The sequence below is a fragment of the Pongo abelii genome, chromosome 2 (genome assembly GCF_028885655.2).
Source record: "Pongo abelii isolate AG06213 chromosome 2, NHGRI_mPonAbe1-v2.0_pri, whole genome shotgun sequence".
Classification (NCBI taxonomy): domain Eukaryota; kingdom Metazoa; phylum Chordata; class Mammalia; order Primates; family Hominidae; genus Pongo; species Pongo abelii.
Window position 1 is genome coordinate 180,946,046 of NC_085928.1, and position 21,048 is coordinate 180,967,093.

General features: G+C 38.9%; 2 protein-coding genes across 3 annotated transcripts in view; one reads left to right on the top strand and one right to left on the bottom strand.

The window, feature by feature from the left end:
* SLC2A2 (solute carrier family 2 member 2) overlaps window positions 1-10,689 on the bottom strand; it is a 30,561-nt gene extending 19,872 nt beyond the window's left edge. Inside the window, exons 1-2 of the mRNA XM_002814276.6 lie at window positions 10,395-10,689; window positions 2,214-2,306 (exon numbers count right to left, since the gene is read on the bottom strand). Coding sequence (XP_002814322.3) covers window positions 2,214-2,306; window positions 10,395-10,409 — 108 coding nt within the window. The 5' untranslated portion in view covers window positions 10,410-10,689. The remainder of the gene's footprint in view (window positions 1-2,213; window positions 2,307-10,394) is intronic.
* A 1,146-nt stretch (window positions 10,690-11,835) lies between these two features.
* LOC129058725 (uncharacterized) overlaps window positions 11,836-21,048 on the top strand; it is a 40,615-nt gene continuing 31,402 nt past the window's right edge. The window contains exon 1 of one of the 2 annotated variants that reach the window (XM_054552990.2): window positions 11,836-12,195. In XM_054552990.2, coding sequence (XP_054408965.2) covers window positions 12,000-12,195 — 196 coding nt within the window. In that variant the 5' untranslated portion in view covers window positions 11,836-11,999. The remainder of the gene's footprint in view (window positions 12,196-21,048) is intronic. The other variant, XR_008524049.2, reaches the window with a different exon arrangement.

Sequence of the window (21,048 nt, forward strand, 5' to 3'; positions counted from 1 at the left end):
CAGGCATTGTGGCTGGAGCCTGTAGTCTCAGCCACTCGGGAGGCTGAGGCAGGAGAATTGCTTGAACCCAGGAGGCAGAGGTTGAAGTGAAAATCTCCAGCCTGGATGACAGACAAAAACATTTACCTCACTAGAAGGCTGCCTTATATGAATAATATGCATAGAAAAAAAAAGCTGGAGGAAATATCCAAAATGTTCTCAGCAAATAATTATGGGTATTTTTTTCTAATACTGTCTTCAGTAGGCATGTGTAATTTTCATAACCATATGAAAGTGTGATTTTAAAATCCTTTCAAATAATCCCAAATGTCATTCAGCTGATTAAAAAAAAAAAAAGGGCTTAAAAAATCATTCTTATTTAATGGTGTTTCAGCAGCTCTTTAAACACAGAAGGAAGGGCCTATATATAGAGAGAGCACTAACCTGGACGCCAGTATGGGGATTGCTGTTTTCAGCTCTGGCTCTGGGACTTGGATTGAAGGAGGTGAAACCTTAGCCTAAGCTTCCCTCTAAGACTGGAGGGGATGGTTTAATTTTTTCTTTTCTTTTTTTTTTTTTTGAGATGGAGTTTTGCTCTTGTTGCCCAGGCTGAAGTGCAATGGTACGATCTCAGCTCATTGCATCCTCTGCCTCCCGGGTTCAAGCGATTCTCTTGCTTCAGCCTCCCGAGTAGCTGGGATTACAGGCATGCGCCACCATGCCCAGCTAATTTTGTATTTTTAGTAGAGACAGGGTTTCTCTATGTTGGTCAGGCTGGTCTCGAACTCTCAACCTCAGGTGATCTGCCCGCCTCAGCTTCCCAAAGTGCTGGGATTACAGGAGTGAGCCACTGCGCCCTGCCAGGGATGGTTTAATTAATGATGTGATAAGGTCTTCCACAAAAAGAGAAGGGGCTCTATTAATCAAGTCATGGTGATGTTGAATGTTAAATTGTTAAATGATGTTAAATTCCAGGAAACCTGCTAAATTGGCATGTGTTGTCATCACCCACGCAAAAGAGATATGACCCTTGTCTCTTGACCCCCAGCACTATGCCCTGGATCTCTCAGCCTGCCACACTCCTGATGATTGTAGCACCTAATCGGAGCACGTCTTTCAGCAGGAAGCAGCCCTTTACAGGTGATGGATTATGGTCAGCGCATATTTCACATATCCACACCCTGCAGTATCTTTCATTTTCCTTGGGGCCCAATGTTCTAAAAGAAGCAGAGGAAATATAATGGACTTACAGAAGGCACCCAAAAAGTGTTTGTACCTTCACTTTATGCCACCTCTTCCCCAGGTTCCTCTTCTCTCTCTTTCATTAATTCACCCCTGTTTATTGAGTACCTTCTTTATGCCAACTACTGTGCTTGGCACCAGTGATAGGAAGAGGGACAATTCATCAGTCTTGCCCTCAGTGACCTCACAGTCTAGTTAGAGCAGAGGAGAATGAAGTCGTGGTTCCCCGACTTATGGGCTGGGGGAGCTGAGAATAACATACCTCTCCCATGTATTCACTGAATACCAGAATAGGGATGCACGAAATATATAAGAAAAATGGTTGAAATAACTTGATTAAAAATTCACTCAAGGAGTCATCATGGAGAAAATCCAAACTTTGTTGAACTTCTTGAATATTATTCTAAAGTTTTACATTATTTTACTTTGGGTTACCTATGGGAGACAGGAATGGTGGGGGAAGGACCATAATCTCTTTTAGTTTAGGGCTTCTTAAGGTTTTAATATAGACTGGAAGTGGGCATAATAAGATTGTTGAGAGGATCCAGTTGGGGAGATCATATGTTAAAGTACCTGATGAAAATAAGCAGGTGCTCAAAAAATGTGCCCTGAGTGAAACATATCCTTATTCCCTGGCACTTTTCATTCATGTATGGCTGAAATCTCTGAATGAATGTTGCAATAAGCTCTTTTTTTTTTTTTATTAAAGAATATCCTTCAGCACATGATATTCTGCCTGGAGTTTTCTGTGAGCTCAGCAAACAGCAGAGTCAGAGATTAAGAATTATTTATTGCCTCCTCTTTTTTTCCCTCTGCGATTGTTGATTGAGGAGTCAAGGCCAAGTTATCAGCTTTGGAACAGTGCACATCGTACCTGACAGGGAGACTTGTGTCTCCCACGTGGACACCCTTTATCGCTGTGTATGAGGAACATATGGTATCTATCACTGACAGAACTTGCCAAAAAGAGAACTTGTACATATTTCACTTGCCTGTTGAGGTGCATTGATCACACCAATGTCATATCCAAACTGGAAGGAACCCAGCACAGTGGTGATGACAGTGAAAACCAGGGTCCCAGTGACCTGCAGGGGGCGAGACACAGGGCAGGGAAACACCAGGCAATTTTAGTTTCCCATCTTTCTGTCAGGCTGCAGCTTGAACTTCTTACAGGCTCCACAGGCTGGTTCTTTCCCCTCAATATCGATTTGCAGTATGCCCTGTGCTCCAGGCTGGCAGGTGCTGTTCATACAAGAATGTGAGCCATTCATCATTTCCCCTATGCTGCTAAAACTCAAAGAAGTTTGGGACAGCTTCTTCCAGGGAAGGAAACAAACATTCTTTTCCATATATGTGTATGAGAATAGCATACCTCTCCTGTCTATTCACCGGATATCAGAATAGGGATGCATAAAATATATGAGAAAAATGGTTGAGATTACTCGATTAAAAAAATCCACCCAAATAGTCATCATGCAGAAAATCCAAACTTTGTTTTATATATATATATTTGTTGATATATATGTATTTATATATGTATTTATATATATGTATTTATATATGTATTTATATATATGTATTTATAGATATGTATTTATAGATATGTATTTATAGATATATGTATTTATATATATATATTTATTTATTTATTCAGAATCAGGACTGAGAACTAGAATAGCTGCTGACGGAAGGGAGCCGCCAAGATAGAGCTATTATATCATTGGGAGCAGTAAAATAAGACACCAGTAATAAAGAAATGGGGAGCTCTGTTGGACGTTGCTATGGTGACAAAAATACCCATATAAGAGGCATTAGCTAGCCTTTATCATGTTCTGCATCAACATCCAGGGAAGGGTACTTTTCAGGATTTGCATCTAGTTCAGCCTAGAGTTGTAGGATAAGGGCCACTGTTTTCTCCCCAACTCCCCAACTCCATGTAGCTACAATGAAACTGTAGAAAAGGGGCAGAACATTCATCCCCTTGAACTCATATTTACATGTGTAACTATCTTAGAGAAATCACATCATGCATACAGATACTTAGTGTAGCATTTTTTTGTGCATGTGATAGCAACATTGTAGAAAGAACCCAAACATAGTTCAATGGGAAATAGTCAAATAGATTCAGATATATCATAATACATACATCAGATACATGTAATATGCTATGCAGCAGTTAAAAGGAATAATATGATCATGTGTACTGACTTATTTTTAAGTGGCGAAGGAAGTTATGTAATCTAATGTTTTTTAGAGGCTTAAACATGAGTTTGTTTGATTTAAAAAATCAAACAGTTATTTGATTTCTGCATGATGTATATAATTCATAGAATGTTTTCTTGAAGAACAAATGAGTTGATGGTCCTTGAGGAGGAATGTGAGGTTGGAGAAGGAGAGTGAAGGAAATTTTTTCTTGTATTCATATGATTAGACATTTCATAAGGAAGATATTTCATGTACATCTACATAATTTAAATTTTTAAAAAGCTTGGGATATAGTAGGAACTTTGTTGTGTAAATGAATGAGTCACATCAACATGGATTCCAGTTCTCACTCTCTTAGTGGGTATGTGACCCAAGCCACTTTCCTTATAGGAGCTTCAGTTTTTCTCTAAATTGTGGGGTGATAGTAAATCTCCTTACCCTGGTATAAAACCCCAGTATAAAGAATAGCAAATTAGCCAGGACCCCTCATTACCCTGAAAAGCTAGAGATCAGAAATTTCACAAAGTATTACCACAGAACCATTCTGGTAGCCCTTGAAATTATTTAGTCCAGTGGTTCTAAAACCAGACCCTACTTGGAGAGCCTGTTACACATGTAGCTTCTTGGAGACAGCCCCAGATCATCTACTGGATTAGAATCTCTGGGGTGGGGACAGGGAATCTGTGGGTTTACAAAGCTTCCACCCCTTTCAGATATCTGTACAGATATAGGGGGTATCTATACAGACTTTCCCTCCTAACACTTCTTTCTCTGAAAGAAAGGACTTCAAAGTTGACCCAAAATATATGCTTATATGATACATATATATTGCCCAAAAGAATAATATATATGTGATATATAATATTGTATAATATGTTTATTAGATATAAATTGGCCAGGCATAGTGGCTTACACCTGTAATCCCAGCACTTTGAGGGACTGAGGTGGGCAGATGGCTTGAGCCTAAGAGTTTGAGACCAGCCTGGGTAGCATAGCAAGACCTCGTCTCTACAAAAAAATGCAAAGATTAGCAGGGCATGGTGGTGTATGCCTGTAGTCCCAGCTACTCAGGAGGCTGAGGTGGGAGGATTGCTTGAGCCCAGGAGGTTGATGCTTCAGTGAGCTATGATTGCACCACTGTCCTCCAGCCTGGGTGATAAAGCAAGACCCTGTCTCAAAATATATATATTTATTTTATATATTTATATATCATTTACATCTGATATTTATCACTTATATATATATCATTTATATCTTACATATAAGATATATTAACATTTTATGTTTATTACACGTGAATTATATATATTATACATAAAATGCATACACATACTATATGATATATAGTCTATGTGAGTATGAAAGATTTTGAATTTAAAATCTAAAATGTAACTCGACATCTAAAACTCAGTGGCTTAGATAGCCAAAGCTAAGATGGGATTTTATTTACTTAGTTGGTGGTTTCTCCTCAAATCCTTTTTCCCTTCAAGCTATGTCCAAGGATAGGGATTTTCATCCTTTTTACAGGTGGTAGCCGTTGTCAGAAGTGATGGGATAAGGAGTACCCTAGGAGGGCTTTAACCCGCTTCCCTCATACTCCATCACTAAAACCAGGACAATCTGATGTGAGATGCAATGCAAACAGATTCAAAGCCTAATACTACTTATGCTTACTGCATGCCTGTTCACTATGTGGATTATCTCATTTACTTCTTATATTAGTTTTCTATTGCTGCCGTAACAAATTACCACCAGTGCAGCAGCTTAAACAACACAAATTTATTTATCTTAAGGTATAGCCAGGCACGGCAGCTCATGCCTATAATCCCAGCATTTAGGAGGCTGAGGCTGGAGGATTGCTTGAGGCCAAGAGTTCAAGACCAGCCTGGGCAGCATAGCGAGATTCCCCATCTCTACAACAACAACAAAAAACATCTAAAGGTGGGAAGTCTGGTATAAGTATCACTGGACTAAAATCAGGTTGTTGGTAGGCTGTGTTCCTTTCTGGAGGTTGTTGGAGAAAATTTGGGTTGATGATGGAATTCAGTTCCTCTTGGTTATATGTATAAAGTCTGTCGTTTTGCCCTGGTTATAAACTAAGGGCCATTCCCAGCTCTAGATGCCACCAAATTTCCTTGGCTACTGGTATCTTTCTTTCATCTTTATAGCCAGTAATGGGCAGGTCAGGTCCTTCTCATGTTACATCTCTCTGGCACTGACAAGTAGCTGGGAACGTTCTTCCCTTTTAAGAATTCATAGGATTAGATTTGACCCATCAGGGTAATCCAGGAAAATCTCATCTCTAGGTCTATTACCTTAATCTCATCTGTAAAGTCTTTTGCCACATAAGGCAAGATATTCCCAGGTTCTGGCAATGAAGCTGTGGACTTCTTTGGAGGACGATTATTCTATCTACCACATTCTTCATGGAAGCACCATTAATGTCCCCATTTTATAGATAACTAGATTAGTTTAACATCTCACAGCTAGTAAATTAAAGAACAATGACTTGGTTCCAGATCTTATGCTTTTAACTTCTTGGTTATTTTGCATCCCTCATTAGTCAGATACAGACATTCAAAAGCTAAGCACATCTGAAGAATCTAGGACCATAATCTTTATAAATTAAAAAAGCTAAGAGCATACATATCCACAGAATTTACCACTCGTGGGTGTTTAGCTGTTTGGCTTCAAACACCCAGAAATCTCAACCACATTTTCCCACCACCTACCACACAAATCCCTTTTCCCCCACCTACCAGTAGAAACTTTTGGTGAGGTCTCTGGACAAAAGTCCAAAAAGGCAAAGCCTACTCAATTGCTCATCTGTAGCTGAGTTGAAGAGGATCCTCAGGGTCTTCCCACCACCAAGCCCAAGACAACAATATAATTCCTCAATCTCATCCCTGCATTTTCTTTTCTTCTGTGGCACTTGGTTTCTTAGTGACTGCCACCTCCTACTTCATCCCTGGATTTCTGCTCTCTGGGGGTTCTCTCCCTGTCCCTCTACCATACAAACATATAATTTGTTTCTCCTTATTTTAAGAGTCCAATCAGTAGCCATGCTAATGGTGAGCAGGGGCAACACAGAAATTGAAGTTGGGGTGATAGTGATAGCTGCAGCAGATGTACTCCCCTGTCATCTCCATTAGTTCACCCCTGTCACTTTACATACACAACCTGTCACAAAGTTTCACATTACTTTGACAAAAATGAAAGCTTATTTTTAAAGATGCAGGATCTCCCATCTTATTTCTTTCCAATCAAATTGTTCTAAGTCCTTACTATAGAAATTCTGGAGCTGCCTCTAAGGTCAGTTTCTCATTTTATTAGAATAACAAAAATAGCAACTATGAAGGAGATAGGAGAGTTTTTAAACGTTTAGAAATCTTAGCATGTTATTAAAGTCCTTATCCTCTGGCCTTCCTGGTTTCTTTTTGAGGGTTGACTGTGGTCCTGCCACCCCAGGGCCTGCAGTTCCTTATTTTAACTCCTCAAGATAGAATTTTACCAGGTTGATCAGATAAGGAGCAATCTCATCCATTTTAAGCAGCTCATTTGAATTTCTGAGAATTTCCAACAAAAGTGATTATCCCAAATATCAAAATCTCTGAAACTGTTTAATGGCATTTCCTTTTGCTTTCTTTTTCTTTATCTTTTATTTTCAGGTTTAATTCCCCTCTCTGAACTCCATGTTAAAATGGCTCCCACTCCTTCGTCTTTTCTTTCTTCAATGTTGTGAAATGAAAAGAAGTAATGTTTATAGTCAGCTTTGTATGTGGCTTGGCTCTAGACTTGATCAAAGGAGGTTTTGTTTCTAAGGGGAAATTTCCGAAAATGACCAAGTCTTAATAAGCCCTGTCAACCTTCATTCATCCACTCTAATGTCCGAGAAGTTGACATAAGAAAAAGTACATAAGTGCTACTGAAAATAGCAAGAAATTAGAGAGGATCTTAACCTGTCCAAGTTCTGAGGTTCTAGATGGTTTGCCTGTTTTCTCAACAACCCTGTAGGTAGGAATTATTATTATCATTTCATATATGGGGGAGCTCACATGGGAAGAGTAAACAGCTTGTCCAAAGGCCACATACCTAGTAAGTGCAGAAGATCTTCAAGACTTTTAACTTCTTCATAGGCTACGAGGTGTTCAGCTTGCACTTTAAAAAATGCTGCCTTCATTAGGAGCTTAATAACTTTAAGTTAGAGAAACTAGATTCTATATCCAATTTAAAATATGCTGCTGGATAAATGTGGAAGGGTAGAATAAGCAAATGGCTGAACTTCAACATAAAACAGAATGTAGTGTTTATATTGTGGCTTATAAGTCATATAGGGTCTATTAGAAAAAACAAATAGATGTGGGAGTCAGAAAAGCTCCAAAAGAGTCCCAGCTAGGCTCCTAACGTCACTGAGCCTAAGTTTCTTTGCCTATAAAATGGGTATGAAACTAGTTAATGCATAGGATTACTGTAAAAACTAAGATAAATAATGTGGTCTTCCTATAAACAGTAAAAGGGCTACAGAACAAATGCATCTTTAATCATGTCTTTATTATCTCATTCATTTCTTTTGTCAAACAGCCGTGTGTCAACTTTTCATACTTTACCAATACTCTTTGCAATACCACAAAGTACATGAAATTATTCCTATTTTAGAGATGAGGAAGCCAGGGATCAGAGAGGATTAAGGAGCATACCTAACACCACACAGCTAGTGACAGATACTGTAGTGTGGGAACCCAGAGCTGATGGTCTTAAACCCCACTGCTAACCTAAAGAGCAGATTTTTCCAGCAACTACTGATTGACTAGGTAGGGAGGAGAAGCTTATACCCTTTTCTTTAAACTACATGTCTCCAAAACCTAAACCAAAGGTGATCTTGCATGCAACTTTGGAAAAAGCCAGGGGCTTATCAAGTCACAGAATTTTTAAGTTGAAAGAGACCTTAGAGAGCAATGGATTCTTGTCTAATTCCTCCATTCTTCAGTTGTAGAAACTGAGGTCTCACAGGCCAAGTTGTTTATGTCATTTGTCTGATTTCTATGAGAATTTTGGACATATTCGGAGTGACAACTCAGGTCTCTTGACCCCCATTCCTTGCTTATCCTACTTCTTTCAAAGTCTGGATAGATTCACAAAGCTGAAAAACATTGCACTATCTCAGTTCTCATTCTTTCTGGGTTCCATTGTTAGGCAGTTCCTTGGTTATCAAGAAAAGATCTACAACGTAATTTCAAAAGCCCCTAAGAAAATTAATGATAGTTTTGAATGAAGCTTGAACATCTGCTATGTGCCAGACACTGTGTTAAGCACATTACCTTCCTTTTTGCAGTAGCTTTCAAACTTTAGTTATTTGATTATTACCTTCATGAATTTTGCCAAATCTACATACCATCTATGTAGTTGTTAACTTAATGTTTGTCTTTATATTGACCTTAAAGTTCTAACTACTTTAGCTTTATCCTGGGCTGTAATACTCATGAAATCATGATGTACTAATTCTTCTTTAAATACATATTATATAAATGCTATATAAATAGCGTTTTATATTTAACTTTAAATATAAAACATATAAATAGTGTTTATATAATATGTATTTAAAGTGTTTATATTATATTTATAATATAATTTATATTATATTTTGTTAATTTATAATATAAATACTATTTATATAATATGTATTTAACACTATTAATAATTGTATAACTATTAACATTAAAATGTTTGTTGTCTAAGCCTCTCTAATATCATCTCATTTAATTACTCCCGAACTCTAAAGTACTAGTATAATCCCTGAATATCCCATATTATATCACTGAGCTCAAGTTTCTTTGCCTATAAAAAGGGTATATTCTATCCCAATATGTTCTTGTTTTCTTACAATAGAGAAAACCCAAAGCTCAGTTAAATAACTTAACCCAGGCCTCACAGCAGGTTAGTGACATTGCTAGAACCCAGATCCAAGTCTGGCTGACTGGAAAGCCAGTGCAGCTAACCATGCCATCTAATGACATGAAGGAATGTTCAGCAGAGTACGTTGGACCAGATCAGAACTTAAAGGTGAGACTCTACAGGGCACAGATTGATTAACTTGTATTATTGTGTGTACAGGGGTGGGTGAGTTTATTTAGGAACCACGTATAAGGGAGCAAGGTCACTATATCCTTTATATTTTTAAGTTTTTTTTTAAGTATCATATCTAGAGAGAAGTTGAAACAGTAGTGCAGTGATCATTCCATAACCTTAGCCTTTATTCACCACTGGTTAACATTCACCAATTTGTTGAACTCTCTCACTCTGTAGTGTTTGTGTGTGTGTTGTTTTGGCTGAACCATTTACAAATAAGCTGTAGATATTTGTGTCATTTCACCCCTAAATACTTTAGCATGTACAAAGAACAAAGACATCCTCCTACATAATTAGATACCATTATTATATCCAAGAGTGTGACATTGATACAGTAATATTAAGATGTAGCCCATATGTAAAATTTCCCAACTGTCTCCATAGTTCCCTTATTGCTATTTTTTTCTTCCTTCCACAATCTAAATCATTTGTTGCATTTGATTGTCAGTTTGTCTTAATCCCTTTTAATCTAGAACAACCCTTCTACCTCTTTTGTCTCTCCTGCATTGATGTTTTTGAAGATTCCCGATGAGTTTTCATGATTAAATTTAGGTCAATCTGCCCTTTTTTTTTTTTTTTGGTTAGGAGGGGACATATTTCTTTAGTAATATGGTTATGCACAATTACTTGAAAAAACTTATGCAGACTAGTCAGTTAACAGAGCAAAAATCCATAAAACCCCAATTACTGAATAAGAAACAGTTTTTCAATTGGCAAAGTAAAGAGAATTAATTTTGATCTGTGGTAGCTACACCCAACCTCCCCCAAATCCTCTATATGACTTGAATGTATTCCCCTATCTCCTGAAAACCAGACTTGAAATGAATATAATGCTGCTTTACCTTATCTTCTGTCATTGTACTAGTTGGGTGTCCTCCTGTCAATTCCAGGTCTTGTGTGAGTGTGGCACATGCACCTGACTAGCTCCTGTCTGTTTATTAGCAGCTCTGCCTAGGCCTAGTTATGCATTGCAGGAGGAGGAGCAAGGAGAGGGAGGAGTTGGGCTACCCAGACCTAAGAGTCCAAGTCTAATCTTCTCAGCAGCAGCTGAATATTGATGGGAATCTAATCAATAAGTGCTTTGCCTCAGCAACTTGTGGCTTCAATGCCTTTGTTCCGCTAGGAAAGAAAATGGGAGCAGGTCCCTTAGGCATAAGTTTCAAACCAGAGGCAATTACATTTCAAGGCATGTGTTATGTGGCTGTAATTGGGAGCCGGTGAAAAGAGAAATCTTTGGAGTCTTTTATAGAAGATGAGATATGCTGAGCTGCTGTGCTGTGTTGTGGAGCATGGGAGGCACACTGCACTCCGCTCCACAGAGAATTAGTGCTATGGTGTTTCTGTTTAGAGCTGGGCTGTGTGGCCGGAGACCATTGTTGACTTGAATGGTTACCTGGATGAGCTTTGGATCGTTAGGGACTTGGGTTTGAATCTCAACATTTTACTGGGGAGTATAACCTTAAGCAAGTGGCTCACTGTGACTTTTCTCTGATTAGTTTTTTATTTTTGCCTGATAAAATAGAAATAACACACATTTTGTTTTGTTGAGTGGATTAAATGAGATAATATGTGAAAGTGTTTGGCATAGTCTCAACATATGATAAGTACTTAGCAAATGGCAGTTGTTATTACTGTTATTATTATTGCTTCATATATGTCAAGAAGCACTTGCTGGAGGCTTTAACGCAGAGTTCTCAAATAAATCTGCTCATATGGCTTGATCTTGGGCCTAAGTATCCCTTATGATATCCAAACCCTGTGGGGGTTCAGGAGATATCAAATTTATTGAGCTTTAAGTGTGCATGGCAACTGGGGCCACAGATTGCACTGAGGCTCAAATGGAACCAGTTCCCAGCAGAACAAAAATGTAACAAGCAGCAACAGAATGAGGGGTGTTATGAAGAAACAGGGTGAGAAAATGAAGGATTAGAGGAGATTCAGATTTCCCCTTTTTATTTTGCCACCCTGTTTTCATTTCTGTCACCTCTGCAACATGACAAACCTGAAATGTTTGGTTTGAGAAGGTAATTCAATTCAAACCACAAACTTTTACTGAGCCCAGCACAGTTCCATGCTCTGAGATGATTGAGATAAATAAGTCACAGCCTCCTCTTGCTAGGTGTTTATAACATATAAGATGAGACATATGTAATGCAGACACAATACAATAATTTCTTAGTGGAAAAGCGTGAGCAAATATTAATAGTAACGATGGTTAATCTTTACTGAGGTCTTGCCGGGTGCCAGGTGCTGCTCTCAGCACTTGACATGGATTAACTCGTTTAGTCATAACATGAGGTGCTCTGTGTCATAGTGCCAAGCTTTGGGGAGCAGCTTTGAAGTCAGACTTTAAAGAGCCCAGGTAGCCACGCTGACTTTCCGCATCAGTTTTGGCTGGTGATGAGCACGCCCAATTGCCAGAGCGGTCCACAGTCAGGAGCGGTTCCATGGCATTTGCCAGTGGCATGACATTCTGCAGGAAAGCGTCTCTGTGCCGCGTCATAAATGATACGGGTGTGGCTTACCAACCTTTGTCTTTTGAACCTGCCTTTTCAGAAACGGAATTTGCCTTGAGTGCGCGGGCGGCCAGTGAGCCTTTAACTTCTTGTGCTCAGCCCCGGACGGCCGGCGCGGAGCACAGCGGTAGGAAACCATTCCCTTCTCCCATTGGGAGCGCGACCCGCCATTCACTAGCGGGCCTTCGGGGGCACACTGATCAGTTTCCTCAGGTTCAGCCAAGGCCTCTATGGTTCTGCTCTTTCTCATAAATGAATGAGTAATCTCTGCACCATCTGGGATGTGCTAAAACTTTATCTCCGTGCAGGGAAGGGGTGCGATTCATTTACATTGATGCTCTGATTGCTTTTGCCCGCGGAGAACTGATAAGCGATTCTAGACTTTCAGGAGAGCGTGTCTTGGCGCCCACCGAGGAGCTGCAGGTCGTTGCACTCCTGGCTGTGGTGAAGTCAGGCTTTTCGCACTTTGCCATTGGAGTGGGCGCTATTCAATAACGTGCACCACTGCCTGCAATCACCCGGAGATTTCCACTGGGCAGGGCGAAACCAGCTCTGTGTGGTTGTTCTTTAGGCTTCATACTTTTAAACCCTTTAGGTCACATTCGGATTACTTCGCTGAATAATGTAATCTTAGTGGATGCCAGAAGTTCTAGGTGGTGACAGGACTGAAAAGAGTCCGCCCTCCCTCTCCCCTTTTTTTCATTGTCATCCTTTCCTTCGGTAAAATAAGAATAGTTTTTTTTTTCTTCTTCTTCCATAAATGAGGAGGGGAGAGTGGAGAGATAAACCAGCTATTTCAGCATGCTGCATTCCTCTCCAGTTGGGTCAGGTGTGGTTAAGTGCAAAGGCATCTCCTGGGAACAAATTAAATGAGGTCAAACTTGGCCAAGCCAGGAGTACAAGAGAATATCGGAAGGTCCCAGTCCCTGAAGGACAGTCAGTGTATTTTAAGATTTTTGAGCCAAATTTGTCCCCATTGTAGCTTGCCAAAAAAGAGGGCAAACTCTTTACATCCTCTTCTCGCCCTCTCCACACCCTCTCCCTAGATATCTCTGTGGTCTGCATCTCTTCCACATATGTCTTCACAGCCTCCTACCTGGCTTCCCTGCTCCCATCTTACCCTGCAGTACCTTCTTGACACAGTAGTTAAGATATATTTTTAAAGTTAGATCATAATACACTCCTGCTTAAAAGTCTCCAAAGGCTTCCCAATCACCCTTAGCAAGAAACCAACGTTTCTCACCACAGCCCAAGAGGTTGACTTGACATAGGCCCTGCGTGGCTCTGAGACCTTCTCCCCTTCCCCAGCCACACTGGCCTCAGACTCGTCTAATATGTTCCATGCTCAGCACCTTTGTACTCAATGAGCTTCTGCCTATAGCCCTTCTCCCTAGATTTGTATGTAGCTGGCTCCTTCTCTTCATTCAGATGATGGCTTAGTGAGGATTCCCTAACTAGGCTTCTTAAGATAGATACCACCTACTTTCTCCACCTCATCCCTGGGCCAGTTACTCTGCTTTATTTTCTTCTTAATGCTTATGCTTGAAATTTTATTATTTGCTTGTCTATTATTGTTTGCCACTTTCCTGCCAAAGCTAAATTCCATGAATGTGGAGACCTTGTTGTTATCCCCAGTGCCTAAAACAGTGCCTGGTACATAGCAGGCACCCAACAAGTACTTATTTAATAAATTAAGTCCAAAAGGGTTGTCACGTGCTTTCTTGTGTTGCGGGGGGGAGGGTTATCTCAGGCTGGGATTTGGACATTTATTGATTTAACATTCAGTAAACGTAGTATTTGCTGAACATTTTGCTAAGCACCGGTTATAACAGTGAACAAAGCAGAGTAGAGTCTCTCCTCTTGTGGGGCTTACATTGTATGAAAGAAACTAAAAGAGTGCTGGGGAAGAGAACGGGGGCACCCATTTTAGAAAAGGTGCTCAGAAAAGTGTTCTCTGTAGGGGTGCCTTTTTGGTTGAGATCAAGGCCTTGTAGGCTATAGGAATAAGTTGGGATTCAAGTGAAGGGCAATGGGAAGTCACCAGAGAGAACTAAGAATGGGAGTGGTATGATCCAATATATGTCTTAAGATTACTCATGCCATTGAGTGAGGGGTGGATTGGATGGGAGCATTTGTGGAAGAGGAGAGGTACAATTGCAACATTTCATGCTTGCTATTGACCACCAAGGCTAATAGTGGTAGCAGAGAAAGAGAAGTCCACATTCAAGATATATTTTGGTGTGTAAAGTGATAGGACTTGCTGATAATTGCTTTTGGGAGAGGATGGAAAGAGAGAACTCAGGATGATAGGTAGTTTTTTTTCTTTTTTTTTTTTTTCTTTTCTTTTTCTTAGAGATGGAGTCTTGCTTTGTTACTCATGCTGGAGTGCAGTGGTGCAATCTGGGCTCTCACACAGAGTTTTTTATGTTCTCATGAAAAAACTCTGCCTCCCAGGTTCTAGCAATTCTCCTGCCTCAGCCTCCCGAGTAGCTGGGATTACAGGTGCATACTGCCATGCCCAGCTAATTTTTTTGTATTTTAGTAGAGACGGGGTTTCACTGTGTTGCCCAGGCTGGTCTTGAACTCCTGAGCTCAGGCAGTCCACCCTCCTTGGCCTCCCAAAGTGCTAGGATTACAGGCGTGAGCCACTACTCCCAGCTGATAGTTTTCTTACTTGTTAAACTGGGATGACTGTGATGATGCTGTTTAATAGTATGGGTGCAGAATTGTTTAATCATCTGAGTGGCAATCCAAGTTTATCTTTCAGACTTCAGAGAAGGCCACTATAAAATAATCAAAACAGATATATTCTGTTTTACTTTAAAAACTTAAACTTTTTGTCAGGCATAGTGGCTCATGCCTATAATCCCAGTGCCTATAATCCCAGCAGTTTGGGAGGCCAAGGTGAGAGGATTGCTTGAAGCCAGGAGTTCAAGACCAGCCTGAGGAAACATAGTGAGACCCTGTCTCTTTAAGAAAATTTTTTAAAAAAATTATCTGGGCATGGTGGTGCACACCTGTAGTCCCAGCTACTTGGGAGGCTGAGGTGAGAGGATCACTTAGGCCCAGGATTTTGACGTTACAGTGAGCTATGATTGTGTCACTGCACTCTAGCCTAGGCAATAGAGTGAGACCCTGTCTCAAAAAAAACAACAACAACGACAAAAACAAAAACCAGAGTTTTTGAGATAATTGTAGATTCACATGCAGTTCTAAGAAATAACACAGCCCATGTATCCTTTACCCAATTTTCTCCAGTAGTAACATCTTACAAGACTATAATACAATATCACAACGAGGATATTAACCTCAATAGTCAAGTTACAGAACATTCCTATCACCACGAGGATACCTCATGTTGCCCATTTATAGCCCCACCGAATCCCTCTTACCCTTACTCATTCTTAAATCTTGGCAATCACACATCTATTACATGTTTATAATTCTGTCATTTCAAGAATATTATAGAATCATATAGTATATGTGTTAGAGTTCTCCAGAGAAATAGAAGCAATATAATGTGTGTATATAGGGAGAGACTTATTTTAAGGAATTGCTCACATAGTTATGGAGGCTTGTGAGTTCAATATCTGATGGGAGAGGCTGGTAGGCTGGAGACTCAAGAGAGACTTGCATTTGAGTCCGAAGGCAGTCTGCTGGAAAACCAGGAAGAGCAGATGTTGCACACAAAGTCCAGAGGCAGTCTGCTAGAAAATTCCTTCTTGCTCAGGGATGTCATCCTTTTATTCTATTATTTCAATGGATTGGATGAGGCCCACTCATATTAATAATCTGATTTACTCAAAATTCACTGGCTTAAATGTAAATATTATCTAAAAACATCTTTACAGAAACATCCAGAATAATGTTTGACCAAATATCTGGACAGTATGGTTCAGTCAAGTTGACACATAAAATTAACGATCACAGTATATAACCTTCGAGATTGGCTGTTTTCACTCAGTGAAATTCCTTCAAGATGCATCCAACTTGTTGTGCATATCATTAGCTTGTTCCTTTTTATTGCCAAGTAATATTCAGTGGTGTGGATAGATCACAGTTTATCCTTTTACCTTTGAAGGACATCTGGACATCTGGGTTGTTTCTATTTTTTTCCTATTAGAAATAAAGCTACTGTAAGTATTTGTATAAAAAACTGTGTGTGTGTATGTAAATCTTTTCTTTGGGATGAATGCAATTGTTGGGTTATATGGTAGTTGCATGTTGAGTTTTTTAAGAAACTGCCATACTGTTTTCTAGAATAGCTGTCCCATTTTTCCACCAGCAATAAATGAATGATTCAGTTTTTCTGGCTGGGATTACAGGTGTATGCTGCCATGACCAGCCAACATTTGATTTTCATTATTTTTTATTTTAGCCATTCTGAAATGTATGTAGTGATATCTCATTGTGGTTTTAATTTGCATTTCTTTAATGGCCAGTGATGTTGGACATATTTTTATTTGCTGATTTGACATCTGTATTTTCTCTGTGGTGAAATGTCTTTTGATTATTTGTGAATTGAATTTTTTGTTGTTTGGGATTTGTGTGTGTGTGTGTGTTTGTTTATTTTTTAGTTTTAACAGTTCTTTATGTATTTTAGATACTAGTTTTTTGTTGGATATGTGGTTGGCAAGTATTTTCTTTCACTCCATAGCTTGTCTTTTCCTCCTTTTAGCAGGATCTTTCACCATGTAAACAATTTTAATTTTGATGAAGTCCAATTTATAAATTTTTCTTTTTATGGATTTTGCTTTTGGTATCAGATTTAAGAACCTTTTGCCTGGCCCTAGTTTATGAAGATTTTCTCCTGTATTATGTTTCTCTTTCTCTTTTTTTTTTTGACTGGGTCTTGCTCTGTCACCCATGCTGGAGTGCAGTGGCACGATCTCGGTTCACTGCAACCCAACCTCCGCCCTCCAGGTTCAAGCGATTCTCCCTGCCTCAGCCTTCCAAGTAATTGGGATTACAGGCAGCTGTCACCCCGCCTGGCTTTTTTTTTTTTTTTTTTTGTATTTTTGATAGAGATGGGGTTTCACTATGTTGACCAGGCTGGTCTCGAACTCCTGACCTCATGATCTGGCTGCTTCGGCCTCCCAAAATGCTGGGATTATAGGCATGAGCCACCGCGCCCAGCCTATTATAGTTTTATATTTTATATGTAAGTCTATGATTCATTTTGAGTTCTTTAAAATACGAGGTATGAGAACTGGGTTGAGGTACACTTTTTGCCTGTGGATGTCCAGTTGCTGCAGCACCATTTGTTGAACAGGTTCTCTTTCCTCCATTGAATTGCTTTTGTACTTTTGCTAAAATCAGCTAGGCATTATTTATGTGAGTCTATTTCTGGCTTCTCTTTTCTGTTCCATTGATCTATGTGTCTATCCCTCTGCCAATACCAAGAGAATTATCGTAGCTATATATAATAAGTCTTGAAATCTGGTAGGCTGATTTCTCTCACTTTATTCCTTTTTTTCTGAAAAACTTTTTTTTACCTTTATATATAAATTTTAGAATAAACTTGTATATATCTACAAAATGTCTTGCTGGGATTTTGATACGAATTGCATTAAACCTGTATATCAATTTGGGGAGAATTGACATCTTTACTGTGTTGAGTCTTCCAAACCATGAACATACTCTTCATTTATTTAGATCTTTGATTTCTTTTCCCTTTCCTTTCCTTTTTCCTGTTTTTGTTTCACTTTTGTGACAGGGTCTTGTTCTGTCTTAAGGCTGGAGTGCAGTAGCATGATCTGGGCTCACTGCAGCCTCTTGTCTCCCAGGCTCAAGCCATCCTCCCACCTCAGCCTTCCGAGTAGCTGGGACCACAAGTTCTCATTACCACACCTGGATAATTTTTGTATTCTTTTGTCGAAACACGTGGTTTTGCCATGTTGCCCAGGCTAGTTTTGAACTCGTGAGCTCAAGTGATCAGCCTGCCTTAACCTGCCAAAGTATTGGGATTACAGGTGAACCACTGAGCCCCACTCCTTTGATTTTTTTGATCGTTTTTTAAATTTTCAACATACCAAATCTTGTACATGTTTTGTTAGGTTTACACTTAACTCTTATTTTTCTCAATGATTTTGTGTTTTTAATTTTGGTGTCCACATAGTCACTGCTAGAACATAGAAGTAAAAATCATTTTTATGTGTTCATTGTATACCCTGAAACCTTGCTGAACTCACTTATTAGTTCTACAAGTTTTTGGTAGATTCCTTGGGATTTTTTATGTAGACAATCATGTCATCCAAAAATAGGGAGAGTTTTATTTGTCCTTTCTGTTCTATATGATTTTTATGTCCTTTTCTTGCCTTGTAATATTGACTACAACATTTAGCACTTAGGTTGAGTACAGACGATGACAGTGGACATTCTTGCCTTGTTCCCAGTCTTAGGGGAAAGCATTTAGTCTTTCACAATTATGTATAATGTTAGTTGTAGGTTTTTTATAGATATTCTTTATCAAGTTTAGGGTTTTTCTCTATTTTTTTTTTCTAAGAGTTTTTTACAAACCATGAATGAGACTTGAACTTTGTTAAATGCTTTTTCCACATCAACTGATACGATCATGATTTTTCTTCTTTAACCTGTTGATATGGTGAATTACATTGATCAATTTTAAAATATTGAATCAGACTTGTTTCTCTGAAATAAGATCTACTTGCTCATGATATATACTTTTAATATATTGCTGACTTCTATTTGCTAATATTTTGTTAAGAATTTTTACAACCATATTCATGAGGTATATTATATAGTTTTCTCTTTTAGAACTGTCTGGTTTGGCATCAGGGTAATATTAGCTTCATAAAATGAATTTGGGAGTCATCCCTTCTCTTTAATTTTTTGAGGTTGTATAAAATTGATGTTTGGTAGGATTCTCTAGTGAAACAATCTGAGTCTGGAGATTTCTTTTTGGTGGATTTTAAATTACAGGTTCACTTTCTTTAATAGTTAGAAGACTAATAGAGTATTTCCTATTGGATGAGTTGCAGTATTTTGTTTTTAAAGGAGAAGTGGTGCATTTTGTGTATGTTGTCAAACTTATATATAGGGTTGTTCCTAGTATTCTGTTATCATTCTTTTGATGTCTGCAGGGTCTGTAGCGATATATTTTGTTATATTCCTGATACTGGTAATTTGTGTCTTCTCTCTTTTTTTGTCAGTCTTTCTAGAAGTTTGTAAATTTATTAATTTTTTTCCAAAGAACTAGCTCTTTGTTTCATTGATTTTCTCTATTGTTTTTCTATTTTCAATGTCATTGATTTTTGCTTTTGTCTTTATTAGTTCCTTCTGCTTGCTTAGGTTTATTTTGTACCTCTTTTTCTAGGTTCTTGAGATAGGAGCTTAAGTAAGTGATAGAGACTTTTCCTCTTTTCTAGTGTATGCATTTGGTGCTATAATTTTCCCACTTAGCACTGCTTCACACATTTTGACATGTTATATTTCAATTTTAATTCAGTTTACTGTATTTTTAAATTTTCCTTGAGACTTCTTCTGGCCCATGGATTATTTTAGAAGTGTGTTGTTTCATTTTCAAGTGTTTGGAGATTTTCTAGTTGTTGATTTCTAGTTTGATTCCATTGTAGTCAGAGCACTCTGTATGACTTCAATTCTTTTAAATTTGTTGAGGTTTGTTTTATGTCCCAGGATATGATTTATCTTTGTGTATAGATCATATATACAATATATAGAGCAATGGCTCTTGCTGAAGCTTGCCAGGAGACCTTGCCACCCTTTGCTCTCTCAAGGCCCACCTGGAGTCAGTGTTTCATTTCTACCTCAGTGTTCTTCATGCTCTCTGAGCACCTGAAAAGAATATGTATTCTGCTTTTGTTGGGTAGACTGTTCTATCAATGATGATTAGAGCCCATTAATTGATAATATTTTGTATTTCTTTTAGTTCTTTGTTCTAATTGCTCTATCACTTGTTGAGATAAGGGTGTTGAAGTCTACAACTATGATTGCGGACTTGTCTGTTATTGCCAGGTGAAGTTAGAAGTCCAGGTTGTCCATTCAGCCTCCATTGACACCCAGGGTAGGGGAAAGTTCCTCATTAATGCTGGGCAAGGGTGGGACTTCCAGCTCCCCACGTGGCCTCCACTGATACTGTGATGGGGATAGCCTGAGTACTGATGGACAATGGTGAAATTCCTGACTCTCCACTAGGCCTTCTCTGATAGCATTCTTGAGGGAGACATAGGGGTGCTTTGTTACTTCTGGTGGGAGTAGAAGCCCAGGCTCCCCACAATGTTTCCACTGATATCATCGGAGGGGAGCCTCATCAGAGTGAGGATGAAAGTTCTGGCTCCCTTGTTGGACACCACCCTGGCAGAGATATTGGGGCTCCTTGCTACAGCCTCATGAGGGTGGAAGTTTAGGCTCCTTAATTGGTCTTTCATAGGTGGGGGAAGAACCACCATATTTTCTTTGGTGATTGGGTGGAATAAAGCAGTTATGGCTAGAAGTTTTCAGCCTTGCTAAATTTTCCCTTTCCCTGTCCTTTGGCTAGAGAGAGCAGGTTTTGGGGGGACTTTTTTGTCTATGCCCTATTAGTATTTCTGGGTTGCTGGATTCTTCAATTCAAAGCCTAGGATATATAAGGCAAAAAGGAAACCCAGGGAACTCACCACTGTTCCTCAGGTCTTGAGAGTCTAGTCAGACTTCTACTCTCCATCTTTCATAGCCTTCTTGTATTTATTTTATATTAACATCCAAGGTTTTTAGTTGTAGTTAGAAGAAAAAATAGGGAAAAATATATCTACTGCATCTTCCCAGGAGTGGAAGCCTTGATCCACCTTTAAAAGCCTTTTAGGGAAAGAAACCTAATTAATTACAAATCAAACATGAACAAACAAAAGACCAAATCAAACCAAACTAAGGTAAAACAAACAAAAAACCTTTATGGCATTGAATATAACTTTTCTTGGTGCAACTTCTTCATACAAGAATTGAGATGTTGTTTTTTATTCTC